Here is a 9390-nt window from a genome sequence, read left to right as displayed (position 1 = left end):
AAAAAAAAAAAAAAAAAAAAGAAAGAAAAGAAAGAAAAGAAAAGAAAGAAATGAAAGAAAAAAAGAAATGTGGGATGTGGCCAGGCACAATGGCTCACACCTGTAATCCCAGAACTTTGGGAGGCCAAGGCAGGTGAATCACCTGAGATCAGGAGTTCAAGACCAGCCTGCTCAACATGGTGAAAACCCATCTCTACTGAAAATAGAAAAATTAGCCTGGCTTGGTGGCGGGTGCCTGTAGTCTCAGCTACTCAGGACGCTGAGGCAGGAGAATCGCTTGAACCCAGGAGATGGAGGTTGCAGTAAGCCGAGATCGCACCACTGCACTCCAGCCTGGGTGACAGATGGAGACTCTGTCTCAAAATGAATAAATGAATAAATAAATAAATAAATGAAAAAGAAAAAAAAATAAATGTGGGAAAAAATACACAATTGAGAGCCCTCCACTGGGCATTTTACTTAACATGTTTTCTGCATTCCCAGCTGCTTAGTTCGTACCTATGATTCGATTGAAGTTTGGGTCGTACCTGGCCTCGAAAGACCCCTGTGTACCAAGGGAGCTTTGAGTGGTCCTTCATTATTTTCACTTCGTAGCACAGCCAGGTGTACCTCCGACCATAGAGGATGGGTTCATTTTCAAAGTTGTTGTAGAATGTGCTTTGATACATCCGCTTCATCGGATTTCTGAAGGCACAGGAGAGAAACCTGCCCATGCAGAGAGCCCTCCCTGGAGTCTTTGGGGCTCATGTCCACTGAACACAGCTCCTGGGATGGCCCTGAGCCTCCCCGACCCCTCCACAGCCCTGAGAATTTCTGCTGTCTTCCCAGGCAGGAAGACTGAGGGGAGAGGAAGAGGAGGGGATGCCGGCAGGGGCGCCAGAGCCAGGGCGATCTCTCCCAGCTCGGGCCCAACTCTGACCTTTCCAGAGGTACATTCCCCACCCTCTCAGTGTTTCTGCCAACCCACTCCCCAACCCATTAAGAAAATGCAAAAGATAATAAAACTCTTTACCCTTAAAAAATGGCTTTTAACCTTTCAGCTCAATACCTTCCTGATGCTTCACTTTGCATGTTAACATTATTTTAAAATCACGGTAGAACCGATTTCTGAAGCCCAGGCCACTCTTCTAAGTGCTGTGAGGGGTATGAGCTCATGTGAGGCTGCCCTAGGCCTGCAGGGGCCATTCCCATCTTACAGAGGAGGGGCCAGAGGCACAGAAAGGCGGGGTAACCTGCCCAGGCCACAGAGCTGGGGACAGATGGAGCTGGGGCCCCTTTCCAGGCCTGTCCTGTCCAGCCTCTGCATCACAGGGCCCTGCAGGAGAAAGCTGTTGGGGACTGGGCTCTCTTTTCACTAAATTTTAACATAAGAACATTTCTCCTGATCATTGCGTTCTTTCTCACATTCCATGTTACTGGTCATGTTCTAAAAGATGAAGAGTGACCTTGGAGTGGAACCTATCTGGGGCCATCTGCTGACTGTGGAGACATCCTTGGACGATATGATTTATCCTGTGCTTCAGAGATCATTCCCTCCCCACACCCTCTCCTAAGACTTTGTATTTAAACAAAGTAAATCTTACAAAAAGTCCAACAAAGTGCTGTAAACAAAGTGCCTGATTGCCCCAATCATCCTTTGGTTAAATTCTCCCAGTTCCTGAGCTCAGGAATGGTGGGAAGCGCACAGAGGGAGCACCCTCTCAGGGCGGGGAGCACCAGCCTGGCCATGACTTTCAGTGGAGAGTCTCAGCAGGGGCCCTGGGCTATGGCAGGTGGGGAAGGTCGCCCATTCAGAAGCAGCAGTGGGGCGACCACACAGCAGGGCAAGGGGCCTGGCTGGGAGTGGGGATGGCAGGGAAGCCAGAGGGAAGGAAGTCCAGGGCTGGGGCTGGGGCAGAGGGAGGCCAGGGCTGAGGCCCAGCAGGACCACCAGACAGGAAGGGGCCAGAGGGACCCTGCGGACTGAGTGGGCAGCGGTACCTTTTCCGTGGATTCATGTTCAGCCTCTTAGATACGCTTGTCCCAGTCCCGCTCTTTTTTTTGAAGCGCTGTGGTTTCACTTCCTGCTTATAGCTCCCTTGCAGTTGGGCAGCCCTCCTTAAAATGACCTCCCAACCGGGCACGGTGGCTCACGCCTGTAATCCCAGCACTTTGGGAGGCTGAGGCAGGCGGATCACGAGGTCAGGAGTTCCAGATCAGCCTGATCAAAATGGAGAAACCCCGTCTCTACTAACAATACAAAAATTAGCCGGGTGTGGTGGTGGGCACCTGTAATCCCAGCTACTCGGGAGGCTGAGGCAGGAGAATCACTTGAACCCGGGAGGTGGAGGTTGCAGTGAGTCAAGATCATGCCACTGTACTCCAGCCTCGGTGAGAGAGCGAGACTCTTGTCTCAAAAAAAAAAAAAGCGACCTCCCAGGGCCTTGTGAGTCTTGGCCCCTCCCCCTTCCTGTTCTGGTGCTGGTGTGGGAGGACATGGGATGCTTTATCTTACTCAGTCTTTCACCCTCTTTCTGGTTTTCTCTGGGGCCCTCCCCTGTGTAGAGGAACCTGTGACAAAGACAGGCTGCTCCTTGAGGCAGGACCCAAGGCAATTGCAAAGTGAAAGAGAAAGTCATTGCAGCCAGAGGCCTGCAGGTGGGTCCACACCAGGCTGAGCCAGCAGAGCAGACGCCCCTCCCCTGGTGGTCCCGCCCAGCTGCAGCCTCCTCTCTACCATCAAGGCAGACAGGCTGATGCCTCTGCAGGGACTCCCAGATCCTGCTCTCAGGGATCAACCCAGAGACGCCCCCCTCCCAGGAGCCATGGGGACAGGGAGGGAGAGTGAAGGGCATGGCATCTGCCTGCCCCCAGGCCTTCACACTAGGAGGCCACCATGGGAGTGGGGGACAGCAGGTGGGTGTGGGCCTCAGATGTCACACCAGGATGTCAAGCGTGCCCCCAAACTGAGTTCTTTCATTCCTGCTTCTCCTCCTTTCCCATCTCCTGCCCAGAGTTGCTCCCTGGTGGGATGAACTTTTGCCCTCTCTTGTCCCCAAGTCATGGAAGGGCAGCGGCTGGTGTCCCTGGCCAGCCTGTCTGGAGCCTCCCTGTGGGTCTCACAGCTCCCTTCCCCTAATAGCGTGCTCCCATGGTGCAGTGACCTAAAAATTACACAAGGTATACATTTGCAAAGAACACTTTATTTCTTGATAAGGGTGACAGCCTGCAAGGTGGCCATCCCACAGCCTGGGAAAAGCAGCCTCTGGGAAACACCAGATACAGACATTTAGAAGCAGGAGGGGTTGGGGCAGGAGCTTTATGCTGAAGAGATTGGCTAAACATACATATTCAACAGGCTACAGGAGGAGCTATGAATATTCATGTAGGTGGTTGCAGTCCAGGCTTATCGAACAAATATGCATGTAACATATGATCCCAGGTGGGCACAGTGGCTCACACCTGTAATCCCAGCACTTGGGGAGGCCGAGACAGGCAGATCACTTGAGGTCAGGAGTTCGAGACCAGCATGGCCAATGTAGTGAGATCCCTTCTCTACTAAAACTACAAAATTAATCGGATGTGGTGATGCATGCCTTTAGTCCCAGGTACTTGGGAGGCTGAAGCAGAAGAATCACTTGAACTCGGGAGGCAGAGGTTGCAGTGAGCCGAGATCGTGCCATTGCACTCCAGCCTGGACAACAAGAGCAAAACTCTGTCTCAAAAAAAAAAAGGTTGATATTTGATGTTTGGAGGCAGAGAGACCCCAGAGGTGCAGGTGCATAGAGGAAAGGCCACAGAGGACACGGCTGGAAGAGACTCCCTGTCAGCCAGGAGAATTGACCTCGGAGAAAACAACTCCACCCAATCCTCGAACTTGGACCTGCAGCCTCCAGATCTGCGAGAAAATAAATGCCTGCCATGTGGGCACCTGGCCCGGGGCATCTTCTATGGAGGCCAGAGCATGAAGGGTCATTTTTATAGAGTCTCATTCTCTAATAACTTACATCTGCTTTGAAAATGTCAAGTCAAATTTAAAGTGTGGAGAAGAGCCTCTAAATTTCGTATTTCATTAGCAAAGAAAGAATTGTAATTTGGGACATACACGCAGTCCGGATGGTGTTCACCGTGTCGGGAGAACAGAGAGAAGGCAATTATAGAAGGACAAATGTTCTCCTGCCCTTTGGGAAAGCTCACGGGCACCAGGAAGGGTTGGGAGCTGGGAGGTTCCATTGCTGAGTCGCTGCTTTTGGAGCAAGGAGTCCAAGACTTACAGCCATTTATCGCAGAAGCTGTGGATAAAGCTGGTTTCAGGGTACAACGCACAGTTTCAGGAGTCAGGCTTGCAGAGAAGTCCATTTTGGGAGCAATGGTGTGTGGCCTGACTGCTTTTCCTCCCTGGCTCCTGGCCCCTGTTTTAGCTGGGTAGGACATGAATGACCCAATTCGTAGGATGAAATTTACAAAGGATGTGTATCAAAACTTCTGGTATTCAATTTACATGTATTCACACCCATTTAGGTTGAGTTTATTTATTGATTAATTTTCAGGCAGGGTCTCGATTTACTGCCCAGACCGGAGTTCAGTGGTGCGATCTCTGTTCACTCCAACCTCCACCTCCAGGGCTCAAGTAATCCTCCCACTTCAGCCTTCCAAGTAGCTTAAACTACAGGTGCATGCCATCACATCTAACTTTTTTTTTTTTTTGGTAGAGATGGGGCTTTGTCATGTGGCCCAGGCTGGTCTCGAACTCCTGGGCTCAAGCGATTCTCCCACCTTTGCCTCCCAAAGTGCTGAGGGATTACAGGCATGAGTCACCATGTCCAGCCTAGGTTGAGTTTAGTAAGATTTGGTTATGCTGGGGAGATGGGAAGAGCTAGGTTAGGAGCACGCAGGCTGGAGGAATGGGTTCTGAGCGGGTGGATGGGTAGCCATGGAGGCAGAAAGGGGCCTCTGCAGGAAGAGCCTGGGAGAGCGGGGAGGAAGCGGTGAGGCAGGGGAGCACTGTGGAATGGCCTTGAGGTCAGGAGGGGCTCAGGATGACCAGGCAGAAACAGAGCTGGTCCAGGGTGGAGGGGAGGCCCCCGCAGCATGAGCAGGAGGCTAGAGGAGACAGACCATGAGGCCCGGGGAGACCCCTCACTGAAGAATCTCCCGTAGGCATCTTGTCAGAGATCGAAAGTTGGTTTTTAGTCCCTTCCAAGGCTTGAATGGCTTACCATCATTGTACACAAAGTTTTCCCAACAATATTTAAAATCTGAGAAAAAACGAAGAGAAAGCAGTGAGGACCCAGCAGGCCTCTCTCCAGGCCCTGGTCCCTCCCCTCCCAGGCCAGGTTTCCTGGCTGCCAGTTGCAGTGGGCACCAGCTCCATCCCCACAGACTCCCAGGGGACACTGCCCCGCCCCACGGCGTTGGAGACCCACCTGCCCCTCATGCTGTCCCTCCCGAACCCGCTTACCTCAGCCTCCCCACATCTCACCTTCGTAGTCCATAATCTCCACAGGGACCCCTTCGCCATTCAGGCGGCGGAGCCCCTCCTGGTAATTCGGATACTGGGAGTAGTAGAGGCGGGCGGTATAGATGGTGAGCACCACGTTGCTGTGCCTGGCCAGGAACTTGGCCACCTCCCTTGCACACTCTGGGCAAGGGCTCCAAGATGTGTACCAGGTGACCTGGTAGTTTGTGTTAGGAGACAGTATGTCCTCGCAGAACCAAGAGAGGAAGCACCTTTCTGCATGACAACGGGTCTGAAGATCGACCTGGGGAAGGAGGAAGAGGAGAGCAGGAGAGCTTAGACCAGGAGCAGGAGAAGTGCAGGGGTGGGGCAATGGGAGCAGAAGGTGGGCCAGAGCCCCGGGGCGTTTCCTTATTTATTTATTTTTGAGGCAGGGTCTCTCTCTGTTGCCTAGGCTGGAGTGCAGTGGTGCAATCTGGGCTGACTGCAGTCTTGACCTCCCAGGCACAAGGAATCTTCCCACCTCAGCCTCCCAATTAACTGGGGCTGCAAGTGTGTGCCGCCACACCTGCCTAAATTTTTGTAATTTTTGTAGAGCTGGGGTTTCACCATGTTTCCCAGGCTCATCTCAAACTCTTGGGCTCAAGCGATCCTCCTGCCTCAGCCTCCCAAAGCTCTGGGACTATGAGGGTAAACCACATGCATGGCCTTATTTTTTTTTCTTTACTTTACATTTTTCTGGGTACATAGTAGGCCCCAGCGTGTTTTATTCATTGAGTTTCCCTTGTTCTATCCTTCTCCTTCCTTCTTTATTCTTTTATTTTTATTTTTTTTCTGAGATGGAGTCTTGCTCTGTCACCCAGACTGGAGTGCAGTGGCACAATCTTGGCTCACTGCAACCTCTGCCTCCCAGGTTCAAGCGATTCTCCTGCCTCAGCCTCCCGAGTAGCTGGGACTACAGGCATGCACCCCTACACCTGGCTAATCTTTGTATTTTTAGTAGAGATGGGGTTTCATGATGTTAGCCAGGCTGGTCTCGAACCCTTGACCTCATGATCTGCCTGCCTCGGCCTCCCAAAGTGCTGGGATTACAGGCATGAGCCACTGCACCGTGCCCAGCCCCTTCCTTCTTTATTTTATTGAGTCTTTCCCTGTCTCATAGACTCATGTGTGAATTCTGCCATCTTTTCTCCCAGGTATCCATTCACCAGGCATCCACAGCCCCTGCTATGCCTGGCCCTCTGGGGTCTGCCTTGTTCCCTGCCTGCCTTCTGCTGAGGAATCAGGGCAGTGGCAGGGGCGGCCCCACAAGCCCAGCAGTGATTGGCCCAGACACAGAGCTGGACACCACACCCCTTGCTTCCCACAGCTGCTGTTTCCCGAGGACTGCCGGATGCACAGCTCCATGATAAGATTTTGGGGAACAAAGTCAAGAGTGAGGGTGCTGGGCACTACACAAGGCCGTTCAGGAAGAAGCAAAACCCCTCCACGATCTGATCACAGGAGAGTCAGGGAGGAAGATCTGGGCCACGGACTTAAAAAATGTGGGAAGGAGGCCAGACATGGTGGCTCACGCCTGTAATCCTAGCACTTTGGGAGGCCAAGGCTGGTGGATCACTTGAGGTCAGGAGTTCGAAACCAGCCTGGCCAACATGGTGAAATCCCATTTGTACTAAAAATACAAAAAAATTATCTGGGTGTGGTGGCAGGCACCTGTAATCCCAGCTACTCGGGAGACTGAGGCAGGAGAATCGCTTGAACCCGGGAAGCAGAGGTTGCTGTGAGCTGAGATCGTGCCACTGCATTCCAGTCTGGGTGACAAAAAAAATAAAGAAAGAAAGAAAAAAGAAAAGGAAAAAAGACATGTGGCAGGGAAGTACACACAGGAGAGCCCACGCCGGGCACGCCACTTATTGTGTTTTCTGCATTCCCAGCTGCTTAGCTCCTATTTGGGGTGTAACTAGGACTTTGGTGCTACCTGGTTTCGGAAGATGCCCGTCTTCCAGGAGACAGTTGAGTGGTGCTTTATAACTTCCACGGCGAAGCACAGCCAGGTTTCATTCCGATTGTCAGCTTCCCATAGGTTTTTAAATTGGAAGTAGAATGTGCCTGGATACATTGCCTCCATCGGGTTTCTGAGGGCACAAGAGAGAAACCCCAATGCAGAGACCCCCCCCTCCGGAGTCCTGGGGGCTGATGTCCACTGAACACCACTCCCTGGACCGCCCTGGGCTCTGGGCCTCCCCCATCCCTCCACAGCCCTGAGAATGTCTGCTGCTTTCCCAGGCAGGAAGACTGGGACAGAGAAAGAGGAGGCGATGCTGGTAGGGCCAGCAGGGCTGCAGTGACCTCTCCCAGCTGGAACCCCAGCTCTGGGGCTACCAGTGGGACACCCTCAACCTCCCAGTTTTTCTACCACACATCTCCCAACCCATTAGGAAAATGCAACAGACAATAAAACCCTTCACCCTGAAATAATTGCTTGAACATTTCAGCTCAATTCCTTCCTCCCATTTCACCTGTCCAATGATGATATCACACCGAATTCCCCAGGCCAAGGCTACCTTTATTTATTATTATTTTTTTAAGATGGCGTCTCGCTCTGTCCCCCAGGCTGGAGTGCAGTGGCACAATCTCAGCTCACTGCAACCTCCAGCCCCCAGGTTCAGGGATTTTCCTGCCTCAGCCACCCAAGTAGCTGGGATTACAGACGCCCGCCACCACCCCTGGCTAATTTTTTGTATTTTCAGTAGAGACGGGCTTTCACCATGTTAGCCAGGCTGGTCTCAAACTCCTGACCACAAGTGATCCACCCGCCTCAGCCTCTCAAAGTGCTAGGATTACAGGCATAAGCCACCGTGCCTTGCGTAAAATAAGAGCATTTCTCCTGATTATCATATTTTTTCTACATTCCATGTTACAGGGGTCATTTTAAAAGAGGAATGGTGCTCACGAAGGAGGAGCCTGTGTCTGCAGTCATGTGCATCCTCCTCTGCTCACACTGCATCTTTGGAAGAAATGACTTATTTTCTGGTATGGAGACCATTCCCTCCCTGACACCCTCTCTTAAGACTTTGTATTGAAACAAAGTAAATCTTACAGAAATTCCATCAAAGTGCTGAGAACAAAATGCCTGATTGCTCCAATCATCCTTTGGTTCAATTCTCCCAGTTCCTGAGCTCAGGAATGGTGGGAAGCACACAGAGGGAGCACCCTCCCAGGGCGGGGAGCACCAGCCCGGTGGTGCCTTTCTGGGGAGAGTCTCAGCAGGGGGCCTGGGCTGGTGCAGGTGGGGAAGGTCGCCCATTCAGAAGCAGCAGTGGGGCGACCACACAGCAGGGCAAGGACCTGGCTGGGAGTGGGGGCGGCGGGGGAGACAGAGGGGAGGGAGCCCAGAGGTGGAGCTAGGGCAGGGGGAGGCCAGGGCTGAGACCCAGCAGGACCACCAGGCAGGAAGGGGCAGGAGGGGCCTGGCAGACAGAGCGGGCAGAGGTACCTGATGTGTGGATTCATGTTCAGCCTCTTAGATACGCTTGTCCAGTCCCACTCTTTTCTGAAGTGCTGTGGCTTCTCTTCCTGTTTACAGAGTCCTTGCAGTTGGGCAGCCCTCTTTAAAGTGACCTCCCTGGGCCCTGTGAGTCATGGCCCCTCCCCATTCCTGCTCAGGCACTGGTGTGGGAGGCCCTGGGGTGCTTTACGTTTCTCTGACTCTGGCCCTCTTTCTGGTTTTCTTCTGGTCCCTCCCACTGGCAGAGGAAACTCTGATAAAGACAGGCTGCTCTGTCTTTATCTGTCTTGGGCAGGACCCAACGGAATTGCAAAGAGAACGAGAAAGAGAAAGGCATTGCAGCCAGAGCCTGGGAGGCGGCTCCAGACCAGGCTGAGAGAGGGGCAGGTGCCCCCTTGCCTGGTGGATGGACAGGCTGGAGCCCCCTCTCCACCGCCCCCTCCCC

At 52.7% G+C, this 9390-nt stretch overlaps 2 protein-coding genes across 4 annotated transcripts in view; both read right to left on the bottom strand.

The window, feature by feature from the left end:
- The window catches only part of LOC111548999 (DNA dC->dU-editing enzyme APOBEC-3F-like), a 32932-nt gene extending 30694 nt beyond the window's left edge, over positions 1 to 2238 (bottom strand). For 2 of the 3 annotated variants that reach the window (XM_026448476.2, XM_023221962.3), the window contains exons 1-2: positions 1981 to 2238; positions 528 to 705 (exon numbers count right to left, since the gene is read on the bottom strand). In XM_026448476.2, the coding sequence (XP_026304261.1) occupies positions 528 to 705; positions 1981 to 1997 (195 nt within the window). In that variant the 5' untranslated portion in view covers positions 1998 to 2238. The remainder of the gene's footprint in view (positions 1 to 527; positions 706 to 1980) is intronic. The other variant, XM_023221963.3, reaches the window with a different exon arrangement.
- Positions 2239 to 3162: 924 nt separating this feature from the next.
- On the bottom strand, positions 3163 to 9151 carry LOC111549001 (DNA dC->dU-editing enzyme APOBEC-3C). The gene is made up of 4 exons (XM_023221966.2): positions 8934 to 9151; positions 7416 to 7572; positions 5462 to 5741; positions 3163 to 5237 (listed from the first exon to the last, which is right to left on the bottom strand). The coding sequence occupies exons 1-4, from the start codon at positions 8948 to 8950 to the stop codon at positions 5119 to 5121; spliced, it is 573 nt and encodes a 190-aa protein (XP_023077734.1). The 5' UTR covers positions 8951 to 9151; the 3' UTR covers positions 3163 to 5118.
- Between the last annotated feature and the right edge of the window lie 239 nt (positions 9152 to 9390).

This window comes from Piliocolobus tephrosceles, chromosome 19 (assembly GCF_002776525.5).
Source record: "Piliocolobus tephrosceles isolate RC106 chromosome 19, ASM277652v3, whole genome shotgun sequence".
NCBI lineage: Eukaryota > Metazoa > Chordata > Mammalia > Primates > Cercopithecidae > Piliocolobus > Piliocolobus tephrosceles.
The sequence above is the reverse complement of the archived record's forward strand: the minus strand, read 5'-3'. Positions and strand labels throughout refer to the sequence as shown.